The sequence below is a fragment of the Phoenix dactylifera genome, chromosome 4, assembly GCF_051530095.1.
Source record: "Phoenix dactylifera cultivar Ajwa chromosome 4, Ajwa_hap1_PhDact_Kaust_v1.1, whole genome shotgun sequence".
NCBI lineage: Eukaryota > Viridiplantae > Streptophyta > Magnoliopsida > Arecales > Arecaceae > Phoenix > Phoenix dactylifera.
The window spans coordinates 50,221,525-50,248,815 of record NC_143193.1 but is presented as its reverse complement, the minus strand read 5'-3'; the positions used below and the strand labels follow the sequence as shown (position 1 = coordinate 50,248,815).

The following is a 27,291-nucleotide window of genomic DNA, read 5'->3' as shown; positions in this document are numbered from 1 at the left end:
ATTACCAACTAAAGTGTTATATGAGGTTAATGATTCTTACAACATATATAATGTTGATGAGCTAGTCATAGTTCTTGTACTCGTATGCTATCATCTATAAGATTAATAATCCAAAATTAGTCATATATTTACACTACATATAACTTTACGCAATTATGGATTGGTTTTCTAGAGGCAAGTGAAAGCTAACATAAAAGACATATTAGAATTAGAAACATGACAATGTAGCTTCTTTTATTGCCATTGTTATTTATAGGAACTTCTTTCCAACATTTTTTTCAAATTCCAAGGACTCCTTTATGGTAACAAATCTTGAAGAGGTCGCTCAATATTTCTAATGTGCTTTGAGATAACCTTATTGAAAATTGTGCATCAAAATATACATCAAAAAGCATTGTTTGATAGTTTTTCGCACCAAAATCATGTCAATTTCATTAATTTGGTAGGGTTCGACTTTTCAGATAAGTGTTTACAGGGCAACAAGCTTGTTTGCATGTCACGACTCTTGGCATCCTTATAGTTTTGTGCTACAAATGAAACTCATGCTGATGAGCTGTATGCTACTAATTCTATATTCTTGTACTTTTGTATGATTGATGGAATTCATGACACTAAGTTGTTTGTCGTTAAAGTTATGTCCATGCCAATTTTATTAGTTTGGTAGGGACAGATTTTTCCAATAAGTGTCTGGAGGGCAACCGGCTCCTTTGCATGTCATGACTGCTGGCATCTTTGTAAGTTTGTGCCACGATGCTGAGCTGTATGTTATTGAAACTGCTGAACTGTATGTTATTGAAACTATGTTCTTGTATTTTTATGTGAGTGATGGAATTCGTGATACTACATTGTATGTTGTTGAAGTTACATTCTTGTAGTTTTGTACAAAAAATAAAATTTGTGATATTGCGTCGTACGCTACAAAAGCTACATTCAGGTAGTTTTGCATCACAGATGAAACTCGTGATACTGAGCTGTATATCATTAAGACTGTAATGAATTCACGATTCCAACAAGCTACCACTTATATGAGTTAATTATATTTCTGACAAAAAAAATTTGTCGATACGTACTTTCATTTTTTTCTTTATTCATTAAAATTGTATATTTATTTGTACGTCGCTAACTACAAAATGCAACCTAACAACCCCCCTTTGCCCTTCATATTTTTTTTAATATATTTTGATTTATTTTTTCAAAAACAAAAAATTTATATATCAAAAATAAAAAATATGTATCTTAATAATTTATTTATTTATCTTATTCTGACATGGCACCCCCTAATTGGCCCAACTCACTATTATAATCCTAAGTCATTGCCCTTCATCCCAACCCTGAATTATACCCCAGCATGAAGGCATTTTGTGGCATTTTTGGTCTCTCCAGTCAGCCAATTTCTGTTTCTTTTTCTAAGCAAAACAGAGCACATTCCAAACATATACACTTTAATCCGTTAAACCACCCAAACAGAATCAAAGCATCTTCGAACGCCACGAATCTCTACCGCTCGACACAACTGCGTCCTACGTACGCCACAGTACCATAATTCCTTAATTTCTATATCCACTCGTACACCCTCCGTATCCGTCGGATATCGGCAGTAAACGTTAAGCAGCGCCGCATAAACGGTGATCCGTAGCTTATACAAAGCTCTCGAGGGCAGTGTATCAGACTCACACGCCAGCGAGATTCTTTCATCGCCCTCGCGCGTTCGCCGCGCACCCTAGATTCACTGCTTCTCTCTCTAAATATAATTATATTATTATATTACAAATTAAGATTTTTTTATTTTATTTTTTTATTTTGTTCGAGTGCTATAAAATTCGAAGGCGTGGTGTTTATCAGGGATAGGAGGTAACGAGAAGCGGGGGAAGTGAGGTGCCCTTCCAACTTCGGAAGGTACCCTCCGTTTCTCCTCCACGCCGTCCAAATCTCCTCTCTCTCTCTCTCTCTTGCTCGCTTTTACTTCTATAAATCCTCTCTCTCTCTCTCTCTCTCTCTGCCCTTCTCTATCGGGAGCTCTCTTGCGGAGGCGGAGGAGGAGGAGGAGGAGGAGGAGGGCAAGAAGTGAAGGAGAAGAGGTAGGCGTCTCGACCTTCTTTCTATCCTCTCTTGCTTTCTATTTCCGGTATAAAATTTTGGATTTCAAGAAGTCTTCCTCTCGTTTTTTAGTTCGAATCCGAGATTTTTTTCGGCTGGTTGATGATTAATTCTGGTATCAAGAATCGTTTTCTTGGTCCGTGGTTGCGTTCGAATCGAAGATTTTTCATATGATTGATGGTTTTCTTGAAACTGGAAGGGAAATCTCTGGTTCCCTTTCGTGAATTCGAGCCTCTCTTTCTCGAAAGAATTCCCGATCTCCTTCGTTTCTTGGATGGAAATTGTTCCTTTTTTTAGAAAGTTACAGATATATTTCTGGGAGCTCGTTCTTCGCCTCTTGCTTCTTGGGTTCTTTCAAAATTTTCGTGCAATTTTTTTTGTTCTGTCTTTTTTTTTTGGGTTTTTGAGATTGATAGCCGTCATCTTCGTGGAGATCGGAGGGGCGATCGCAGCCGTTTGATTATACTGTGGTTCGATCTCGTCCGTCAGATGGCTGGTTTGGGTCAGTGGATGGCCCCCGCACCGTTACTGCCGGCGCCTGTCGCTTCGGACAGCAGCCGCACGGAAGGCTTCCATTTCCTTCTTTCTGCTCCTCAGGAACAGAATTATCTTTATAAATTTCTATGAGACCCCATCTCTTCCGTCCATATCGACCGGGACATGAAAACGAACGGCAGATATGGAACTGCACAAAAATTTTATGCGAGCGTCCGGAGATACATTCTCAAACGGGCGGCTCAAGTTTCCGTTACTTCTCACATCCTACGGAACACTGAACCGCTTACGTGACAGAATCCGTACAGTGTACCGGCAGCGTTGAATCACACGACTAGGACGTACGATGTCATCAGGGCCGTCCGAATGTCCGCCCTTGCCGTAAAAATAATTCTTTTCCTATTTTAGCGGACATTGATCTTGCCACGCGTTCAACGTAGCAAGTGTAGGACCTTCTGATTGATTGATCTTAACGTCGAGAAGAATCCAAATGATGCTAACAGATTTTTACTATCACGGGTCCTTTCAATCTTTCATCAGCTGCGCCTTTCAAGTTAAATCCACTTTCTTATTTTCCGTTATTTCGTCCCTCGGGCCTGTTCTTAAAAAAAAGGTTACTTCATCTTTAGAGCAGTGGCTTTTGGATTCTTCATGTGTGATTGTTACGGCTCGGCATATGTATTCTATATCATGGCATTGGGAGGGTGACGTGGAATTTTATTCCTTGTATGGTAGGCGGGTCCGGTCTCGAACTATATGGGCCGAAACGTTGGTGGTGGACCCTCCTAGAAGCTAGGAAATTCAGCAGCTTGAATCATGTTCGATATGGGGTTTAATTACAGTAAGGGAATAATGTGTTGACTTTTTTTGGGGGAACTTCAAATTTTATATTACAAGCATGAAAGCTCGTGCTTTGTAATTTATTTTTTATAACTAGGTTTTAAAGTGGCACATAGCTTGTGGTTTAATTACTTACAGTAAGGGATTTAATGGGGCGCTAAACGTCTCGCCTTCTATAAATCTTAAATAGATTTTTTTTACTGAAAAGCAGATTATGCAACTGACTGAATTACTTCCTATGTGGCTCACCATTTTGGAGGTTTTCTTTGAAGGAAGTATAATATAGTGTCGGATTCTTTATCTGCTTTGTTGTTTTCAAATTTTGTTGATCGTATCCACATCCGTAGGATATGAACCGCCGTTATACTAAAAAAAAAATACTTCTAAGTATTCGCTTGGAAGGTATGTCCTCCTGCCGAAGACAGACAGAAGTGCGCGGCTTAAACTCCGGCTTAGATGGGTAGGGTCGTTGTGCGTTGTGAGCGTACATTAGCCCATCGTGGTCTCAACATATAAAGTAATGGGGGGTGGACTGGTTGGCCTATTGTGCACAAGTGCTTCTAGAAACCGATTGTGGTTGCTGTCTATTGGAGAAAAATGTTTTTACTTGTTTATCCCTGCATTGATCTGATGTGGACATGTTTAGGCTCGGATGCACTATTGGCAGATTCTATTAGACAAGTAGAAAAGTTAGGAAAGAATAATTTTTTATCGTTTAAAGATAGAACCTCTCCCACTTTTCATGCTGCTGCAGTCATTGGCTCGTTGCCTATCAACATTGGGGTTGATATTGAACAATATTGGAGAAACAATCATCTTAGCATTGGGCTTGATATTAAAAAAATAACAAGCTTACATGTAGCCCACCATTCACCTAATTAATTAGGTATATATCATTAGCAAGTACTTATACTTTTTATCTTCCACTTAATCATTTATATATTTGCTGTAATTGGTGATGCGCAGGAAAGCTACTAGTTGTTTTTGGCTTGGTCCCCATGTGGCCCTACTTTGATCCTGAGTATGAAAATCTCAGCCAACGTATGAATCCTCCAAGGTCTCTCTCTCTCTCTCTCTCTCTCTCTCTCTCTCACACACACACACACACACACACACACACACACATCTGATATAACTGTCTTACCACTATAAGTGAGAGACAAACTTTTCTTTCAAATCGGCTTGATATCTTGAGAGTAATCTTATACTGATATCTTGAGAGTAATCTTATACTAGATTAGCCGTCAGCCTTGCCCCAAAAGATCTCGGCCACCCACGTGCAACATGACATTCGGGTATTCACATTTGTTAGTGTACGATGCCAAAGTAAATGAATAGGATATCACCTCATAGGGGCAAGGTGGATAGCATAATCACTTTCACATAGAAGCTACTCTCTTCTGTTTGGTAGATGGCATAGTCCACTTTATTGCTATACATAGTTTTATTATTTTGTCTCAAACAGTTTGCTATTGCATTTGTATATCTAACAAGCTGCTGCATCTTTTGGTTCTTGCAGAGTATGTATAGACAATACCACCTGCAGTGATTGCACCCTGGTTAAGGTAAGCATTATTTATTGTTTTTATTTTTTGTGAAACCAAGGTAATGCAAGTCTACAATGCTCGTTTAACACAATTCTGCCACCCATTTTAGTCTAATCCTTTGGATGCCTAAAATATTTGTCTTGCTAATTGGTGGCTTCTAGGATGCTGATTTCCTATAAAAGTAAATTTAGATATATAATGATTATTTTTAAATCAAAATGATGATGAATAATTAAATAATGTTAAATAGAGAGAGAGTACTTTTTTCCCGAGAAACAGAGGTAGAGAGCATTATGGGTTTCCATGCGCTATGGATGGAACTGGGCTGTGACTTGGCTTACAAATTTAAAAGAAGCTTACCCCCAGTGGTTGCCTTTTTGTTCAGGTGGACAGCATGAACAAGCCAGGGATACTGCTGGAAGTGGTGCAGGTACTGAGCGACCTGGACCTCTTCATCTCCAAAGCTTACATCACTTCAGATGGCAGATGGTTCATGGACGGTAAGCTCAAAACAGTACTGCTAGCTACAACTAAACCCATCCCTAAACTCATCTCTCGAAGATTAAGGCATCTCCGCTTCCCTCCACTCTGCCCCATTCCACCACTTCTTTGACCCACTATATCAATCCGTAACAGATTTCCGTGGTGTGGGACATGGTGGCGGTGGTGGAAGATTCCATGCAGAGCCAGGATGGCAGCGGAGGGGATGATGCCTTTTGAAAATCAATCTTGGAAACAAGAAATGGGTCTGACAGTTGATTGCATTGCATAATTTGCATTTGCATTGTTTTTTGTTGTGGGATGAATGCAGTGTTCCATGTGACGGATCAGCAAGGGAATAAGATAACCGACCAGAAGACCATAGAGTACATTGAGAAGGTATGGCATTGCCCGTCCTTTTTTTTTTTTTTAAGTATCAATGGGCGCTATCACAGTCGATTGCATAAGATATATGCTTCTCTATCTGCTGTAGCGTATAGAGAGGTTTGAAAAAAAATATGGATAGCTTGACAGTAGCGATGTTCATGTGGGGATTTCTTGTGATTATTTTTTTTTTCAGTAATTAAGTGGGTTTCTTAGAGGTCTTGAGGGCTTTGGGACACAGCAGATTGAGTTAGTAACAGGTAGTTTTTTGTCGCATGACATTTAGATTTTTTTTCTTAGATATCTCTACAATTTACAGAAACAGACCATACCATCTCGTACCATGTGTATCGTACAATAATACTAGTACCAAATCAATACTTGGTACGGAGGGCTTACCAAATGTCGGTACTACGAGCAAACCGTACTGGTACAACACCATAATGGAACTGATACAAGTACTGAAACTGGTACTTCAGACTACGGTTTATACTGATCAGGGAGTCGAGAAAAAAAACCCTACTCCACAATTGGCACCACTTATGACTTGCTTTTTTCCGTTAGAAATTATGTATATCTTGATTAGTTCAGTAATTATAGCTTTAGCTGTTCTGGCGTAACTAATTTAATAAGCTAAAGAGAGATAATAACTCATAGGCTGACTTCTGATACTATTGGGTCGCTTCTCGGTGGTAATTATATTGATCGATGGTTACAGCACTTATCAGGTAGAACAAAATCTCTATGAGGCCCTCGATGGCAGAATCACCATCTCATACCTAACCTAACCTAATTCATGTCCTATGAAGTGCTTAAGTCCGAATGTGGAGCTATAATCCTAATACTAACAAAGTAGATGACCTAACTAAAATGAAATAAGCTTTCTGTAACTGTCTTGATGCAATACATTCAGTTGGAATTTAGCTTCCACCTTGAGGTTGCATCATAAATTTTACATTGTAAAATCGATCCACATAGCAGGATAAATAGCTTTGACTATGATAATGTGTTCTATACTTCTATGGTACAATGATAACATATATGATTTGGAAAATGAAAAGGAAAAAAAGAGAGTAAAAAGAAGATAACCACAATATGATAGGTAACCCAGTAAACTAAAACCAAAAGCATACCTATTAAATCTTGAACCATTATACCCAGTTAACTTAAAATGTAAATCTATCACAACATTTTTTTTCTGCTCATTCTTTCTTTGCCGGATTCTCTTTAAAATATGTAATGAGCTGAACCCATTTCTATGTCGAGGTATAGTAATTAGACCAAAAGATGATGTAATACTAATTATACAAATATTGTCTTGATGTTTGCATTGAAAGCTGTTATTTCATTGGCACCGTTATTTTAAATCATGCCTCCAATTTCAATATTGTATAGCAAGTTATTTTCTGGGATGTTTCTAGATCTGTTAGATTTGTCACCATGTTTTACATCATATTCCCTTCAAATCTTATGGTTTTCAGGCACTAGGTCCAGAGAGCAATATTCTAGGCACAAAAGGAGACTCTTGGCCAGGAAAATCAGTTGGAATGCACTCAATTGGTGATTACACTGCCATCGAGCTTATAGGCACAGACCGCCCAGGCCTCCTATCTGAAATCTTTGCTGTCCTTGCAAATCTTCATTGCAATGTAATAGCTGCTGAGGTCTGGACTCACAATATGAGAGTTGCTTGCATTCTCTTTGTTAACGACGAGGCCACCTTTCAAGCTGTGGATGACCCAAGTCGCTTGTCTAAAATGGAGGAGCAGCTCAGGAACGTTTTACGTGGGTGTGGAGATGATGTCAGGGGTGCTCGCACCAGCTTCTCTATAGGTACGACCCATGTGGATCGTCGTCTCCACCAGCTAATGCTTGCCGACAAGGACTATGAAATTGGTGGTTCAGTAGCCGAAAGGAATGAGGTCATACCGTTCAGACCAGTCATCACAATTGATCATTGCGAGGAAAAAGGGTACTCTGTTGTGAATATAAAGTGCAAAGATCGACCAAAGTTGTTATTCGACATTGTCTGCACATTGACCGATATGCAATTTGTCGTTTTTCATGCATCGGTCTCATCTGATGGCCCCTATGGTTTGCAGGTACGTGTATGATCTGAAAATGGCTGTCAGTGGTTCTAGAGTATGTCATGTCAGCATGTAGATAGTCTTGAAAAGAAATACAATGGCATCTGTGACATGAATATGCATTCTCAATGAAGACATAATTTTTGTGATTACGTACTACCTCATTATAAACTGCTATCATGTTAAGCTGGCTTGAATCCATTTCATAGTGGAAAACTGCTCTTTTAGCTAGCTTGCATTGATTACATAATATTCAAGCACAATGATATATACTGATTTTGAGAAGCATAATATGATAAATACATTGAGAATCCTCTGTTTCTAGCATGTGTATTTCATTAAAATATGCATGGAACTGAATTTTATACGAATGAGCTTCTCCATGCACGTGCACGTAATTAATAGGTCCACCAAGTCATGCATGAAATGCCTACTTTAAACAAATCCAGAATATATCGAGTTCAATGTGAAAGCACAAAGTGCTAGTTTTGCTCTCTCTGTTTTGCCTTGAGATTCATTTTCCTCATAATACTAACTATTGTTTAGGTTATTATAAGGCTTAAAGCCTAATTCTTGGGAACCTTGTTCCTTGACATGCTTTCTGCAAAAGGCTAATATATGTTGCAGATTCTAGTATTTATAATTTTTATTCTTTTTATCATTTGATACATGGATCCACTAGTTAGTATAATGATTCCGGTTAAAATGAGATATGTTAAAGCCATCGGCCATTGCGATTCAGTAGGAAGCTTGATCATTTCTAGCATCTACAAACTGCTATGATTCTCATGATTTTACCCACTCCATATTCAACACAGACGCAGAGATTTTTGAACGTTCAGGCTATTGATATTGGATATTGTTCTTTTTGTCTCACTCCTTCACATTCAATACATAAGTGGAATCTTCTTGATAGGACTTGATGGTTTGAGCCATGTTTGCATGTTCTTTTTCCTATGCAAGTCTTGAGTATGGCAGCCCAAATTTTTGTTTCATGACTAACATGAACTTTCATGGCTGTGGAGGGGAGTTTAAGCATGTTCAAAATCCCCACAAAGTCAGGATTATCAGAAGAGTTTAAAATTTTCTTTTTGATGACTTGATAATTGCTTGATTTGCTATGGGATCTGCAGGAGTTATATATACGTCATAAAGATGGCTTCACCCTTGACTCAAAAGAAGAAAAGGAGATGGTGATTAAGTGCCTTGAAGCTGCAATTTCAAGAAGAGTATCTGAGGTGAGTGTAAAGTCTTATGTTTGGAAGTCCATATCCTTCTATAATTTTCAGCATAGACCATGAAATCTTCAGTGAGAAGCACAACTTTCGGCAAGCTTTTTGGTTTCAAAAGAGGCAAGCTTCATTGTTTCTTCTCCAGAATGTGATACTGACAGTGGAGCATAAACACTGTAGGGGACCATAAACAATTTGATAAATATCTGAGAGTGGACAATTTACCTATTGCTATAGAATCAATCTGTGCTCCAGTTGCATTAGAGTCACCTAATATTTACATAATTGAATGTAATCATAGGACACAATATATCTTCATGTCAAGATCGAATAACCAATTCACAAGATTTTATCAAATGACCCCTGAGAATAGGATGTTAGGAAATATATAAAGAACTAGACGGAAATGTATAAACTACTATAGAACATGAAAACTTTTGGCAACTTGTTGAACTACTTGATAAGCTTAAAAACCAAAGGACGATTTTTTCTCAAAAAAAAAAAAACGAAAGATAATTGTTAGTTGCAAGAGGAAAAATTCTACCAAGCATTAGTTCTTGAAGCGTTAAAACCTTGACAATAGATTAAACTTTTCATTTCAGTTTCTTTTTTTGATGTAAAGGGGAGGCATTTTCATTTCAGTTTTATTAACGCACTTTGTCAAGCTTAGGATTTCTTTTTCTTCTTGTTATTGCCATCATGATCCAAGTCTTCTCTGACTAAATATAGTTGGTTAAGGAGCACATCTCCAACTCCAAGTCAAGAAGGCTCCTTTGTGACAGTCCGTTGTTTCTTCAAACTGATCTCTAATTTGATATTCGAAAATTCAAATGTGCTGATTGATAAAACTTATTTGATTGCGTCAAGCTTGATACGTACCGTTTGTTGATTAGTTATGTGGGATCCTCTTCTACCTTGTGACCTAAGGCAGATCAGTCTAATTTTCCTTGAGCATACCTTTCGTCTTTTTGGTTTCATGCAAGAAAAGCATCTGCAGGTTTTTTTGGGGTAAAAAAAATCAATTTCTATGATTTCTTAGACCTTTCCGAAAAAAAGAATGAAAATCCATAATTTCTACGAGCTACCGCGGTTCTAATTTTACAGTGAGGTTCATGGCAGGGATTCAGTCTAGAGCTATGCGGAAGAGACCGAGTAGGCTTGCTCTCTGATGTGACAAGGGTTCTTCGGGAGTATGGCTTGACGGTGACGAGGGCTGATGTGACAACCATCGGAGAGCAGGCAATGAATGTCTTCTATGTGAGAGATGCGTCAGGGAATCCAGTGGACATGAAGACCATTGAAGCACTCCATCGAGAGATTGGGCACACCGTGATGCTCAATGTGAAGAGAGTGCCTTCCAGTGCCAGTGCCAGTGCCAGTGCCAAGGCTCCCCAGCCCAGTCGCGGGGCCAGGAAAGGCTTCTCCTTTGGCGGCTTGCTTGGAAGATTCTGGGGTTGATGGGATCCATGATAGTAGCTTTTCTGACTCTGTGGCCTTGTCGATTGGGACCTTCCCCTAAACCTATACTGAAAACTGTGACCTGCGCGCATTCCGAGACCAAACAGGCTTGAGGGTTCGCATGAGCAGAGGACAGCGTCCAATTCCAGCATGAATTGTATCAAATGGTTAGTTACCTATCGAGCTCTTTTCACCAATGTAGATCCCTCTTATATTATTCTAGCATAATCTTTAAATCGTCACCTCAAGTGTCAGTTTCATGAAATCCTCCTCTCATTTGTTCTAGCCAAACGATCGTCTATGTGATTATTTTAATCCTTGGAGTCGCCATGTTGGGTTGTAAGGCATTGCTTATCTAGCAGCGAAAATGGAGAATATACTTGTGAGAATCAGCAGCATTTTCCCCTACCTTCTTTTAGTACAGCTATGAGTGAGGCTGAAGAAGCTGAACTGAAACAAAAAAGCACCAACCACCGATTTAAGAACGGTGGTACATAAGATGCATGGGAGACCATTTTACTATGAGAACTTGCCCTTTCGATTAGCTGTCTTCGCATGCATAAAAAGATCCAGTGCAGGCAGGAGCTTCTGTAGTTAGTAATGACACACGGTTCTGCCGAACCGGGAGAGATGTCCTCATGTTTGACCTTCCAGAGAGTAAGGGGCATGTTAACCAACTGTTGATAGTTCTTTGGTTTCCCCACCACCCCTTTTCTTTTTAAAGAAAAAGGAATAGGCGTTCGCTGCCTTCCCAGAATTACCTGTCTCGGACTCTCACGAAACCTCTCCAAAAAACAAGAACAGAAGCAAGCAAGAAAGAAATCCCTCGGAAATGGGACGCTGCAACCACTGAATCATAGCACGCTGTCGATAATTCTGGGTTACTCCGGTCGGAAAGGGGAAAACGCCCTGGCTCTCTTCAGAACTCTGCCGTAGACAAGTGTTCATAATTTTCGGGGCTAATCCCGCTGGGGTCATGTCTGGCGGCTTCACAGCATCATATTTAGTGTCAAATTGTGATTGTTTTCATTGGCTTGAAAAACATGCCAGGTGTGCCAAACAGAGATGAATAGCATAGCTTCAGACATCTTATCAACCGCTTAAATGGAGATTGTCAGGCACACCCTTCTTTAAATATACATATTACAGAAACGTCGGCCTCTCTAAGTCTGATACAAATGTTTGCAGGGAAAGAAAAGGCTTCAATCATAAAAGGAAATCCATTAGCAATGGACTGAAATTGACCTGTGCAAGCAAGTACATACTAAATGGTAGCTGATAGCTTCTTACTCATCACTTGCTTTGGGGCTCAAAATCATCATCTACATCATATGCTGGATTACAAAGGCATCTAAAGAGCCTGCCAATACCCTAGAACATTAGCAAAATAAAACTTCAGTCTGTGGAGGCATCTGCATTCATGATGTTTGCTAGATTACTAAAATTCTGGTCTGAGTGGATTTTCAAATAAAGTCTGCATTACCATGTAACTGAGATATTGGAAACTAATGCACGAAATTAACCGTATCTGCAAAAAATTATAAAGTGGAGCAATTGCATAATTATAAAAATTAGCCATATACATGGTCAGTTGAACTGAGATATGGGTTAGGGGTATGGCACTGACACATATAGGAGACAGTCTAAGCACTACATTCTTTTTAGGCTTTAACAAAATAATAAAAAAAATTATTAAAAAAAAACCGACATAGAGATTTAATCAATCAACTGAGGCTACAGAGAGAAATCCACAATTTGCAACTTTAATGGTACATTGAGAGGGGGAAGATGAGGAAGATGAGAGGGCAAACGAAGTCCCCCCATTAAATAGATGCATAAGTATCCAGGCCTACTATTCGATCAACCCAGAGTCAAAAAATGCCATCTTTGGACACTTAACTAACCAAAAAGTTTTTGTGTACGATAATGCAAAGGAAATTAGTATGACTATCATGCCTTGAGAAGTTTAATTTCACATACCCAATAAAGACGAGCGTAAGCTATGGAGGAATATGAAATTAAACATTGTACAGTGTAATAGAGAGGCAAAAATATGGAACATACACAAGCTTGCAGCATGCTCAGATGTGCGTATAGGTATGCATTCACTTGTCTATGCATGTATGTAAATGCATAAGCACGTATTTTAATTGTAAAAGATTATTTTGTTTTCGGCAATAGCTACATTCAAAACAAAAATAAATAAATAAATAAAATCACAAGGCTGATAAAGGTAATCTCAAGATATTTCTAGAAAATGTTTCAACCTCACCTACCCAGCTAACTGTAGGGTAGCATTTAAACATAAACCTTATCACTTGGCATGCAGGTGCCACCTGTTGGAACCCACATGTCAGGGAGAGGGTGTGCGATTAGATCTTGTCAAAAGTGCATATATTAAGTTTTGTTCTTAATTTTTCTTCGAGATAACATGGACTAGAAAAAACATAGTCTACAGCAAGTGAGAAACAATGGACCAAGGTTCGCCGTCTCGGTACGAAACCCGTACCGGTGCCACACTAGCACAATGTCGATACGGTATAGTACAGAATTTTTTGGCATACCGAGTGTTGGTACGCCACCCATATCGAATACCGATACCAAACCGGTATGGTACGCTTTGGTACCGTCCGATTTAGACCGGTACAGCATACTCGCAATGGACAAATCCAAACAAGTTCATATTTTACTTTTTCAAATCTCAAATTTATCATGCAAAGGGCTCCCTTAAGTATCACCTTGAAGGAGATTTATAGACAGCATGTCCATGCAGTAGTTAACATGGAAAATCCATATAAATCACTAATCCACATACCAGATAGAAAACAACACCAGCATTCAACCAGTTTCTCAAGGAGAAAAGAAAGAATGATAGAGCAGAGGAAATTAGAGAAGTCGGATACAAATGACTTGAAGGCAGCAGGCTGATTAGCAGGTAATTTTATAATATTTCAAGCCAGGTCATCAAATCAAGCCTATTCATGAATATGATTTGCCAGACCTGGCCCATTGACATCACTGTAGCTTTCAGTCAAACCCTTTGAACGAACACGGTACTTCTCAAGTCCATACTACCTGATCTTGGCAAGTAAACATCCCTTTTAGATGGTATTAGGCCACATGAATCTTTAAAGGTTTCACCGTTCACCATATTTCTAGACCACCTGGTCAATACCTACCAAAGTGCAAGATCGATTTAAAGGTGCCTCTTTGTTTTCAAAAAAAAACCAGGGAGACCTATGCAGTGTAATAATTACCTAGGTCCAAATACTTGGGGATGCACCACCCAAAAAAATTAACATGAAAGCTCCACTTGTAAAGCAGAGGTGTAGCCCTTGGGGCAATGCCCCATTTACCGAAGTGCCTACTTACACGATAATGCAAATTAATTTATGTTCTAGTATTTTAACATCAACTAATTGTTTGTTGTCACATGCTATACAATTTCTATTGATTTTGGGGGAGAAAATAGTTGATGTTTAATGTTTTTCTTCAGGTTGAGCAGTTAAACTAATATAGAAGCGTACTGTGCAGTTTAATAACGATTTATATGATTTTTGGGGAACCCTACTGGCAACTCCTACAATAACTGAACATTACCTATTCAGTAGAAAGAAGAAGCTACTGATAACAGAAGTATGCCCTACACAAACATGACATGCCTACAGAGCATGAAGATGCATTAGATGGTACGAGGGGGAAAGGGGGGAATTAAGGCCTTCAGACTTGCCTGAGTAAGTAAAGGAGTCCGATATGAAAGCGTCCGTGGTAGATCCTCAACAGAACTAGCATCAGAACTGCTCTCACCGTCATCTGGAATGTTTTTCTGTTTTGATGTACCAGAAGGTAATGCATGTCTTTCTCCCTGTAAACATGAACATAGAATCTAAACATTAAATTTGTAAGTTCCATCCCAAAGATAGAACCATCATCAGCACCATAAATTAGGTGTTCTGCAAGAATTGAAAATTAAAACGACTTAACAATTTGCTCAACAGCCATACACAAGTATTTAGATATTCCAAGAAATCTAAGAACATCAAATGACACAGAACGGTAACAACAATCTCTTTAAACAGTGCTCTTTAGCCTAGATGTAGTTGATAATCACCAAACATGCATGGTCCAAGCCGCATGTGATGGCAATGAGTACTGGTGCAAGAAAGTAAATGTTTTAGAAGCACTTTAGGCAAAGAAGCACTTAGGTAAAATTTTGTAGAGACTAAAGAGGCAAGTACATTACTTTAGGTAGAAGATTCCCGCTGCTAAGTGAGAGACCAGAATGACTGCAATGATTCAAGGTAACAACCACAATGATTGGTGTTTCAGCCACGTTAAATAAACAAATAGCTGCATAGAAGGGATTCGAACTTATGATATCCAGCAACTTGTGCTTTGATACTACATTAATAAACTAGAAAGGGCATCACAATGTATGAGGCTCCCACCACTACGATATCTAGAGAAAATCAGATGATGTACATAGACTAACCCACATCTGCAGAGAAGTTATTTCCATTTTTCGAACTTATGACACCCAGGTCATGATGGAGCAACATTTCCATCGCACCAAGGCCCACCTTCTATGTTAATAAACAAAGTGACCCCAAAAGCTTAAGCTGATGAGGAATGGGTCAACATTATATAGTTCATTTAATTTTAGTAAATTTATCAAATAAAGTCACGGGTGACCATACATTTACATTTAAAACTAGATGAAATGTCTTGGTTCAAGATGTGTATGGTTTGAATCTCCAATGTGCATGATATCCAATTTTCAAGTGCTAGAGAAGCAGAGAATAGGGGTAGAGCTTAGTTAAATGAGGCACAATTACTACTTTAACGATTGATTGAACACTAATTATAATTTTGTTTTATTATATACTAATATAGGATATAAATGTTTTAAAAATTAATTAAATGTGTTGAATAATATTTACATTGATGCATAATTTCCTAGTTACAAGTTTGTTACATTTATAATTATCACTAATGGGCCTCATGTTCAAAAAAGTTGTCTAATTGTCTTACATAATATATAATAAAATTTCCGCTATATATAATTTGTCAAAATTAAATGTATCTCTCTTTGTTGGTACCTAGTACTAATAAATTATTGACCACTTAAACTTACAGCTCTTCATATGGATACACAAAAAAACAAGTAATTATGAGAGGCGAGCATAAGCATTCGAGGCAGTATTGTAAGATAAATAGTACAATTTCACTCAGATGGTTTTATAACCATGAAAAAGAAAACATAATAGATTTTTAAATCGGTGATTTCTTTTTTAGAATGTTCTTTTTTCTTTAAAAAAAAAAGAAAGCACTAACCTACAAATATATTTGTGCTTTCTTAGAACAATTTCAATAAAAGATCTCTCATCCATCTTTCTCCTTCAAGAAAAAAATAACAATTAAAAGAGAGAGAGAGAGAGAGAGAGAGAGACTTACTAGGATGGCTATTCCCATGGGGAAAGGAGAGAGGCACAAAACCTATTAAAGGTTTGACAGCATTGTTGCAACAGTAGAGGACTTAGCGACTCATGGGACTAGAGAGTTCGACTTACAACTTTAAAAGCAGAGAAAGTAGGGAGATAAAGTATTTTTTTATTGGTTAACTACGAGAACAACCAAGACCTTAGCAAGAGAGAGATTCTTTTAGAAGAAATTTGAGAGAGATATTGACCGTTCAATGTGCATCAAGAATTAGAAGAGTTGGAGAGGGAAGGTGGCACCATGAATCACATAAAGTAAAATCCAAAATAAAAAGGCAAGATTTCAAATCATTATAACAAATTTTCTTTATGTGGGAGCCCTTGGCACAATGGTGAGGTTGCTTCAATGACCTGGGTGTAACAAGATGGAAACAAGAAAACAACCTCCCTGTAGACAGGGATAAGAATGCATCACTCTCCCCAAACCCCATAGTGGCAAGAGCCTCGTACACTGTGACACCCTATTTTTAATAACAACTTTCTTTAATACTTTTGCAAAGGGTAACCCCATAGTGGCAGGAGCCTTGTGCACTGTAACGCCCTATTTTTATAACATCTTTTCTTTGATACTTGGCAAAGGGTTTTCTAAAGGAAATATATTTGTGAAGGGTCTAGGTGGGGTTTGGCATAGGAAAATGGAATATAGAGAGGAGGGCATGTGACAAAGTGGAAATAGGAGAAAAGGCAGGGGGCAAGACAAAACTCATAGATGTCAGAGCAAGGGTATACTCATGGCTTGTTAGCACTGCCCTTCCTAAGAATCATATATGAAATTTTTCTTGGAAAATATCCAAGCTTTAATAGTGCAAAAAGGGCTTTTCCTACCTATCACAACAAGAAAATTAACTTCATGTTCAAATATTTTTTGGATTAGCATAAAAGCCCTTTTATTCAAAGCTATTTTTGCATTTTGTATGAATTAAGTCTTTGATACTTTTCACCTACCATCTATGCCTAAGAATTAAAAAGAAAAAGTGGAAAGATTCAAGATCAAGCTGTTCTCCAAAAAATAAATGAAAAGCAAAAACCAATGTAGGATAAAGTACAAGAATGACCTTCAAAATGCCTTGATACACAGCACTCTTTAACTAAAAATCATATATAAATCATGGGAAGCCCATTGGGCTAAAATCAAGCATAAACACATTCATAACATTGCAAAGGCCTAGATACATTCTTAAAGGATCATGAACAAGAAGAGAAACAGTAGAACGTATACCTCTAAATGCGAGGAAGAGAAAGATATAAGACAGATAAGAGAATAAAAAAGAAAGACAAGACAATAAATAGTGCACGTTTCTTCATCCGGTCATATAGTTTTATAAATCGGTATATGAGCTAGCACAATGCCCTCTAGGTATTTAAGTGACCAACTAGCCCATATAGAAAAGCCACTCACTAAAGGGAGACATACATATATTTCGTTAACTTATACTAAGTATAAAGCTCTTTGTAAAAGCTCAAATCCCCAAATTAGATGTCCAAATCACATCAACATACAAAGTGATATGGCGTAATCTAGAAAGATTCTCAAATGAGAGAACAAACCACATGAATATATCTCTATCTTAGTTCATGTGTTTATGGATGTATGTTGTGTTGTATTATCTGTGCAGGGAACATGAGTTAACTGTCTGAAGAATTATAGAGTACATGATGAGTAATCTAATTGGAAAATGTAAAATGATGTATAGAGTTATTGGCAAGTGCTAGAAACATGGACCTCAAATATTCATTTGCCTTTATTATAGAAAAATCCAAAATTTCTTGGACCAAGAATTAGTAAAAAGAATTACAGAGAAAATATTCAAGTTTACTTTGTTGAGAAAGCAAACCACGGAGTTGAACAGCACAATTTGTAAGGCCGCATACTAAATGAATATCTTAACAATATCGAAATTAACTAATAAAGTAATAACCATCTCTAGAAACATATTATATGATCGTGTAAATCATTTAGCCACTGAAATTAAAGACAAAGGCACTTATAATACATTAGGTGTTAAAATTCACATATATACTAGTAGCTAAAATTCAAACTATCACCTTTGTGTATATTATTTGCTAGTATTCCAAGATGGATTCAGTAACACACACAATTTTAGCAGTATTTGTAAAGATGAAATTCAAAACTCTAATTAAGCAATTGAGGTTGCCGACTGAAAAAGTTGGTAAAGTCTCTTATATTGATGCAAGAGACCTAGGTTTGATCCTGCCCTCGCCTCAACATGGAGCTGAGCTTGTATCTATCCTAGTTCTTCTTTTTCCTATTTGCTATTAAGATTTTGGCTTTTGCAATAAAAGATAAACACAATTCTTTGCGTAGCACCAAGAGATGGGAGAGGGGGTTTGCAAGCCTACAACATCCATGTGAATCAAGGTAGTGGAATAAGATTCATTAAAGGTTTCAAAGATTTTCAAGGGTAATGGACATTATCACGATAGTACTGGATGGTGAAACCATGGTTTCAAGTGCTGGAAATATAGTCCTAGCTCAGTCGGCGCACACCATACCGAGCTAGTGCTAGTATACAACACTAGTCAACATGACGTCTATTTAAATCTTCTTTTAATACTTTAATTTAAAAAGAGATCTTGAATTTTCTTTTTAGTGCATGGTGCACGAGACATGCCAACATGGCACATGTACTCTACTGACGGATAATTAGCACCCCCACCAGCATCAATACTTCAACTTTTGTGAAACACAATAAATGTGGTTGGAATAAGGTTTGTTTGCTTTCATTGTTATTATGATTTCTTCAATGTCCACTTCAATTGAATCATGATTGTTAACATGCATAGTATTACTATCTTAATAAAGAGAAATTATTAATGAAAGCACCAAAATGTTCTTTACCATGTAGTTGTAGCAATGGTTCATGCACTACTGCAACCACCTACAAAGATGAGCCAAGGTCTGCAACCTCGGTACCGGGTACCATATCGGTACCTTATCGACTCGATATGATATGGTACGGTACACTTCTGTATCGAAATAGCTTTTTTACCCATTTTTTCAATTTTCATCTCTGTGTGTCTCGGTATGGGGCAATACGCACCTCGGTACGGGGCAGTACGCACCTTGGTATGGGGCAGTATAGGGCTTGCACTGACTTGAATGTGCGTTTTGTACCGATTTTCTCTTGGTACGATACAGTACACCCCATACCTGGCAATGCGGTAGACCTTGAGATGAGCTGATACATATCCACGTGTTGTAACATGTCCACAAGTCATACTCGAAAATTCAAGACAAAAAATTATATATATTTAAACTAGTAGAGATGTACAACAAAAAGGTATGGGGCAATACGGAAGACCTTGAGACGAGCCGATACATGTCCACATGTTGTAAAATGTCAACAAGTCATCCTCGGAAATTCAAGACATAAAAAATTATATTTATTTAAACTAGCAAAGATGTACAGCATAAACAAATCTGAGCATCTAAAACATGATAAAAAGCATGGAAAGAAGCCATGAAAAAGATTATTCTCTTTACATTTAATAGTTTAACTTTTTGTAGTAGTTTCTAATATTTTATTATCTTATTTATTTTTTACAGATAAATGTCTAATTTCTGATTTCTTGATCTTCACAATTTAGACTTTTTTATACATGACAAGATTTGACTCTCAACCCCATGTCCATGCATCAGCAACTTGAAGCAGGCAAAATAAAAGAACCTTATCCAAGAAAAATTAGCAAAGTTTATCAAGGCTAAAATCTATAGATAAATCAAATGGCAACAGCAAAAGTATAGATATTATCATTATACCTGAAAAACTTTTCCAAGAATTTTCAAAGCTAGTGCTCGGGCCCTAAGTTCCTCCTTCTTGACATTGCTTTCTTGCAATACCTATGAACCAATTTGACAAAGGCTGAGAAAATAAGTCTGCCAGCCATGTAAAGCAATAAAGAAGTGAAAATACAAGTTAAAGATTGAGCTACATTTCTCTTAATCAAGGTGTAAACAGATATGTGACTGATGGGAAAGAATTAAAAGGAGCAACAAGGTAATATGACTTTTAGATAAAATTCAAGTGGAAATTCAATTCAGTCCATTGCAAAGAAATCATCAACATTTCCACATTTATAATTTATTTCTTTTTTCAAAAATAATAAATTGATGTCATGGAATCCATACATATAAAAATATCTAGATGAAAGACTACAAACAAACAGCTATAACCATAACCATCCAGTTTCTCCCACCTATTTGGGGTCCACTTCATGGATCCTTATTCTCCAAAGTATTCCTTTTTAGAGCCACCTCTGATGTGACTCCAAGCTTCTCCATGTCTTTCCTCACAACCGCCATCCATGTTAAAAAAAGACAGTACAAACAAATATTTTTCAAAAAGATTTTTTGGCCTAGAAACAAAAGAGATGATTGAGCCTGACTAACAATTTTCAGCAAAAGAGCTTTGTGAATGGAATAAGAGCAACAGATTTAATATGTCCAGTCCTATGGTCATTTGATATAAGATGGCATCTAAGTGTGTGCTCTACTAAGAATATTTTGAGACAGTGCTTTTCCTGCTGCCTCACTCTATTTCATGTGAAGCTGTTAAGATGATGAATTTCCAACCATACACTAACCTGGCATAAAAGTAGGAATTTTTAATTCATATGCCAGCCGTAGAGGTTTTATTTCATGATTGATTTATAAGGCATAGGAACACAGCAACAAATCCTTTCAACATACCATTTGGCATACATGTAAAAGGGTTACTTCAATATCTACTACATTCAGTTTCCATAGTGAGTTCATCATCAAGTCCTTGTTCATCCGGATGTGTAACTCAATATCTTTCTCAGCACCACTGCCATCTTTGTTGATTTGGCGGCAGATGTCTTCTTGCAGCTGCAACAATTGTAAAGCACCTGGGCCAAATGTTTTTCCAGCAAAGTAGTCAATAATTAGGACAAAGTTCCAAAGTTATTACAGATTTGCATGAGAGAACACTTCAAAACTAAACCTTTTGCTGCTGTAATTTGTGACTTCCAAAAATGGCCTTTGTTTCGCACCCATTCAGTCAAAAATGGCACCCCTAAATACATGACCTTCTTGCCCAGCTCTTTTGCAGCCTGTCTTGCATAGACATAGCCAATGGTGTGTAGAATATCTACTCCAAAAGCTGTATTTGCAAAACAAGGAAGAAAAATTGAAACTTGCCTCTATCATTTTGGGCTTTATATATGTATCACTTGTCATGTGTATTGTTTAAATATGAACAAACAAAATAGTACTTAAAATAGGGTTAATATAGTGACAGCAAAATAATATTGTGGAAAAGAAGTCCAGCATTCTAAAATTCTACAGAAATAAGCAGAGAGTTGAAACCAAGACCACCATAAACAATTAGATATGATAACATCAATTTTCTTCTCAAGCAAAACCACTTGATGACAGTACTCAGCCCAGATGAAAATGGTGAGGACTTGATGAAAAGTCAATCGTTGGCTTTAAAAAGAAAGGCTGGAACTGTGATCTTGATTTGGTAAAGAGTTCCAAATTTGTGTGCGCGCATATATATAGCAAGAACATAAAACCAATCAGACCAAAAACCTTTACCATTTCATGCACATTATAAATGTTTGGACTACAACCTGTGTTAGAAAGTCGCTTTGCTTCAGCTTCTGCATGATGAAAGAATCCCTCTTTGTTGCCGTGAACATACAGGTTAAGGAAATCTCTCAAAAACTTGGCAAGTTTTTCTTCCCTTTCTCTCTGTATAGCCTTAATGAAAATAAACAAAGAACTAAAATAAATTCAAATTTCAACTAGAATACCTTTAGACTTAAATAATAAAAATTTAAAAGAGCTGCTTAGTTGGGGAGATTTTGAGTTCAAACCAATTTCTCCAACTAGAAAACAGCATGACACAAAAATGAACACAAAGTGCATATGCTGTCAATCACTTAAAACCTTGCATAAAAACTGGTGCTTTAGACAACATGTTTCTGGAAGAAAAATGGGAAGTGCAATGTCAGCTTAGCCAACGATAGCTTCTCTAAAGAATACATCACAGAAGGATGGCATATATATATGTATTCATCAATGATTGTGAAGAAATAGCCCAAAGGATTTAATTTATAATATTATGAATCTCATGAACAATTAAACTCTTATATCAATTGTCTAAAACTCATGGTGCTGGCAACAAGTTAATATTTGAAGTTTATTACAAGCTTCAGTCTTATCAATGTGCATAACACTATGGAAGATTCAAAATTGAGAATTCACACATATCATGATACACATCAACTAAAAACCCAAAAAAAGAAAAAAAAAGATGGGGAGAATTAACATCAAGTACAGTAATTGCTTGATTGTAGTTTAGAAGTATCAATAGCTGCTAAATTTTGGTTCATGTGTGTTCAAGATGTGAAGATCATGATCAATGGTGTGGCTTCTTGATTTGCATACCCAACATGAATTTTTAAGCTATAAAAACAAGTAACATCCATTATATGACAATTCAATTTGTATTTTAAATCTTTATTTATGTTGATGAATCTATAATCCCCATAACCACTTATCAAATTAATAATGCACACACCTATAATCATTTTTAAAATGAATTTTTAAAAAAGCAAAGAATTAAGGCCCAGTACCAATTTATGACCTATAAGATTGTGTCCAGCATTAGATCCTATCTATTGTCAAACTAGTTACAAAGATAAAACCCTACCAAACTAACAATAGTTCATCTTAAATGGCTCAAAATCATGGCTTCATATATAAAATCATATAATTAAACTCGCTCAAGTCTATAATATGAATTTGATCTAATTCCATCATTTCCAAATCAAGTCCCAATACGAACCCAAGAAATGTTGATGTTATGGTCATCAAAGATACAATTATTGGCATAATGTTAAGTAATACAGTTAAGTTGAGTAAGCATGCTTGACTATCTTGGGCATGGTTTTCCCTCATAATAAATTTATAAAAAGGAAAGAAAATGTTTACAGGTTGCCTTCATCATGATCCCTTTTTTTGTAACAATTTTTTATACAATTCTTATGTTTTTGATTGAAGATGAGGTAGAACTTCCTACCTGATAGACACCCCTAGTGACAAACCTAGCATTTTTGGTATTACTATAGCTCCCTTTACCCTGTTTTCCTCCCCCACAATTGTAGTTTAACGGAGGTAAGGCTTGGCATGTGTTGGGCTGTGTGTGTGGGAGGGTGGGAGCTTAGGGCATGCAGGTAGATAAACAGGCAAGGGCAAATGGACACTAAACAGAGAACATATGTATAACCATGATTTCATTAATATTAACATAATGTGATGGCGCAGCATACTGAAACTTGATTGACATATATGACTGAGTGAATCACATTGCAAACTGAACAATTCTGTGCATATCATAAGAGTAATGAGCCATTAAATTCCTCAGCATGTGTTTGTTTATATCCATCTTTACCATCATCCAATCTAAATGGAATTCAGAGACAAGTAATAGCTGCTGGAAAGTTGAGGTGAATGATAAAGTACAGTTCTCAAGGGACTCAAAGGAGTAGAAGACATGCTAAGGTTAAAGGGAAATGTATTTAAGTACATAGCAACTCGTTAAACCACATTTAGAGAAGACTGAGGAGTTAGAAACATATGGAGTTCACCAAAGAGCTAGAAACAACAGCTGATATCATTCGCATTTGGAGAATGCTGAAGAAAACATACTGCTGATATCATTAGGAGAAGTGGGGTGTGTGCCTGTTGAAGAAAATTGCGAGCTATCGCAATTGATTGAGCATTTAACTTTAGAATGATGCATGACCAAAACTGAACAGGCAGAGTATGTTATCTTATGGGAAAACCATTAGAGGGAGAAAAGATTCCATCACACATCACAAGGAAGACCAAAATAAGCATAGGAATAAGAGGCTATCGAGTTGATCATTTTCTAGCATGTAAGACTTTGATTTCTGATTAAAATTGGATTTATGAAGGCTCTACCTTCATTCAACCCAATGATACACTCAAGTTAGATGTCAAACCACATTATTTATAATAAGCGAGCACTGACAACCTGGTAAAATATCAGTTTCCATTGTCAAGAATCATCGTTCTGATAATAGAGCACTTCTGAGATGTATCAATAATAATGCTAGTTCAGTAATTGTACATAAAATATGACATTATATGGACCAAAAATTCTAATACATTAAAACCAACAAACATGAATATGCACACTCTGTGATACATGTATAAACAAATGGCATGTCATAATTCCAAACTGGAGGATTTGATTTGGAAAATATTGCCATGCAGACAGTTCAAAAAAATTACTGAAGCCTTGTTTCTGTACTTACCTTCAATCTATCTTGAAGTTTCAAAGGATTGTCATTTTCGCTAGTTAATTCAGTGGAAGCCATTGATGCCACAGCAAGGTGTCCTATATAATCCTCAAATAGTTCGCTTCCAAAAAGTAGAGTAAAGACAGCAGTGGCGTCTAACATGTTTTCCCTGAAGTGATGCAAAAAATTGGTATAGTAGAAATTTTAAAATAACCGAAAAATTTTGATGAGTAAATATTAATAGAATTCTAAGTTATACAAACTGAAGAAATGAGAAGATTTGCAAAGAGAAATAAATCATTTGACTATCTGTTCGTTCCTATTCTTTTATTTTATTTCCTGTTGTAATGTTTGTCCATTCCTTGTGCTTCCTCCTTAATTAATGGACTTTAATGTTTTCAAAAATAAACATTTTAATTTTTATCCTTGTGTCATTAAATTTGCAATGTTCACACTGTCAAAAACACATGGCACATCAAGCTCCTAATGTCCTCTAGAGAGGATCTAGAATTTGTAAAGTATGTCCTCTAGAGAGGATCTAGAATTTGTAAAGTATGTCCTCAAATGTATGAGTCTATGCAGGATTAACAATTTAAATATCTAGCATGATTAAAGGTATTATATTGGAATTTTGTGCAGCATGGTGTAGCAAAAGACCAGTAGATTCCAATGTATTTATCTTGCCAATAGAATGTACAACTACAGGAAAATTTAGTGGCAGTCCTTCCCCCAAAGTAAAAGATTTTTGGAAAGAGGCACACTACACAAGGTCATAAAAAGTTTTTGATAAGTCAAGGTGACTCTCACAAGAATGAAATGCACTTTTAGAGATATAAAGAAATCAGAAGCATACTGAATTGGCATTGAATCAAGCAAAGAGAACAGAGTGGAAAAGGTAGGTGATAAAAGAAACCATTTGATGCACCCTATTTTGCTTATCCAAGGCAACAAAGCAAAACAATCATGCTGTTGGCACAAACTAGCTCCCAAGTTGAAAAGCATGACCTCTGGTTATCTTGTGACACAACAGCCATTTTAATTGGTTGTGCACAATGCGATATCCATATCTTGTGATAGGTGTCCAACACATTAATTATGTTGCGTCAGCTAGAGTGTGATAAGGGAAGCATGACTCACTAAAGAGATAACGTAACATCCATATTTCAGATCAACTTCAGTCCTTGGAAATTGGTAGAGTTTTCCTAGGTCTTTTGTTTGAAAAATTGCAAATAAGTTTGCTTATTGTGATTACCAATAAGATCAATTCTTGAAATGACCCTATCATCACCAAAAATAAGAGTGCCAAAACAAACTCTTTAAGCCAAGCCCAATCTCAGCACTGTAAGCATGAAATAGGTGCCTTGAAATCAACTGACCGGAACATGATCGACAGATCAAACTTAAAAGGCCACGATCCAAAATCATGTCAAATATAGAGCTCAAAATGAAGAATGGGAAGACAGAAGCTTGTAAGGTACTGGAAGAAGAGGAAAGAAATTATTGTACGATGTTCCTTTACGTACAAATTTTTGTCCATTAACTATTCTAGGAAGTTCTGTCATGATCTATCAAGAGGTAGCACCTACTGTACACTGTAGACAATGCGTAGAATTGCATGGGTTATCAAATCTCTATTTCATCATCATCGTCTTTCATCATGGTATCTAACAAGAATGAGGCCATCTATCTATACAACCAAGCAATAACGTAGCTTACCTAGATATGCTATTTTTACCAAATCCATCATAAGCCCTTCTTTGCACTGGGTCGCTTAGTACCTGATAAGCCTCTCCAAGTTCCTGCAAGGAGCCGCAGTTCCAATTACTCAAGAAGCTTCTCATACAATCAATCAATCTATATTATATATTTCAATGCAAATCATGCCAGAAACATTAACAGCTTTTTAGCTTCAACTCACCTGAAATCTCTCAGCTGCCTGCGGATCATTTGGATTTTTATCAGGATGGACTTGCCTCGCCTGCATTAATGCAACCATGAACTCCTCAATACCAAAGAAAGGATAGATATAGGATCATAGCAAACACAACTAACACTTGAACAACTCAAGAAAGATCACTGGTCTGGGTAAGAAATAACAGAACCATAAATCAACAAATTGGTGAAACCTAATCCAATGCACCCCGCTCTAGAAATCAAAACCATAAACTTATCATAACAAGAAGCCGGAAAAAAAAAAACTAGGTCTTCCTTTATTTCTCTCTTTCTCTAATTCTTCCCAAAAAAAGCCCACACTGACATAAAAACAGAAATATAAATCAAGAAACGTGAGTCTTTGCTGCTTCGATGAAACCCTAACCCAACACACTCCACCTCCGGGCATCAAGACCATAACGATAGCGAACTAACAAGGGGAAAAAGAAAACTAGGATTTTGTTTCTATCCTAGGAACCCACCTTGAGATAATAGGCTTTGCGGATCTCCTCCTCGGTAGCGTAGGGGCTGACACCGAGCACGTCGTAATACTCCGTCTCCTTCGTCGCCATCTCCTCCCCTCCCTACCTGCCCTTCTTCCTCCGCCTCCCAGATCCTTCGCCCTTCTCTCTCCCAACAAGAGGGATGGTGGGAGAGGAAAAAAAAAAAAAAGGTGGCGGTTTCGGAGCCCCACATCGCCATCTTTCCAGTTCCGCAAGAGAGATTAAAGAATTGGGGGAGGGGGGAAGATATGGAGGTGGGGAGGGTGGAGAAGGGAGGAGGAGAAGCCGGAGAGGCGCTTTGTTTTTTAATTGAATGATGGCTTTGTTTGTTTAGTCCCATATTCCTTATGGGTGGGTGGAGGGTGTGAAGGGTGGGCTGGCGCTCTCGCGAGGGATTTTGAAAATTAGCTGGCGAGGTGATG

General features: G+C 37.3%; 2 protein-coding genes across 6 annotated transcripts; one reads left to right on the top strand and one right to left on the bottom strand.

Moving 5' to 3' along the window:
- Positions 1 to 1,841: 1,841 nt before the first annotated feature.
- Positions 1,842 to 11,028, top strand: ACR3 (ACT domain repeat 3). Of its 3 annotated transcripts, none has more exons than XM_008810261.6 (8): positions 1,842 to 2,078; positions 4,399 to 4,489; positions 4,952 to 4,997; positions 5,365 to 5,479; positions 5,791 to 5,858; positions 7,325 to 7,945; positions 9,064 to 9,168; positions 10,282 to 11,028. In XM_008810261.6, the coding sequence occupies exons 2-8, from the start codon at positions 4,431 to 4,433 to the stop codon at positions 10,618 to 10,620; spliced, it is 1,353 nt and encodes a 450-aa protein (XP_008808483.3). In that variant the 5' UTR covers positions 1,842 to 2,078; positions 4,399 to 4,430; the 3' UTR covers positions 10,621 to 11,028. The 3 variants fall into 3 exon arrangements, with proteins under 3 accessions (XP_008808483.3, XP_089786384.1, XP_088576533.2); XM_089930258.1 differs by having other exon boundaries at positions 10,267 to 11,028; XM_088720407.2 differs by lacking the exons at positions 5,365 to 5,479; positions 5,791 to 5,858 and having other exon boundaries at positions 1,936 to 2,078; positions 10,282 to 10,862.
- A 658-nt stretch (positions 11,029 to 11,686) lies between these two features.
- On the bottom strand, positions 11,687 to 27,282 carry LOC103720521 (DNAJ heat shock N-terminal domain-containing protein). 3 transcript variants are annotated; one of them, XM_088720408.2, is made up of 11 exons: positions 26,849 to 27,282; positions 26,353 to 26,412; positions 26,151 to 26,233; positions 24,450 to 24,603; positions 21,735 to 21,864; positions 21,104 to 21,262; positions 20,830 to 21,008; positions 19,900 to 19,980; positions 14,351 to 14,506; positions 11,911 to 11,991; positions 11,687 to 11,820 (listed from the first exon to the last, which is right to left on the bottom strand). In XM_088720408.2, exons 1-10 carry the CDS (start codon positions 26,936 to 26,938, stop codon positions 11,914 to 11,916), a joined length of 1,170 nt encoding a protein of 389 aa, XP_088576534.1. In that variant the 5' UTR covers positions 26,939 to 27,282; the 3' UTR covers positions 11,687 to 11,820; positions 11,911 to 11,913. The 3 variants fall into 3 exon arrangements, with proteins under 3 accessions (XP_088576534.1, XP_038989454.1, XP_008808481.1); XM_039133526.3 differs by having other exon boundaries at positions 11,687 to 11,991; XM_008810259.6 differs by having other exon boundaries at positions 11,687 to 11,991; positions 14,351 to 14,485.
- Positions 27,283 to 27,291: the final 9 nt, after the last annotated feature.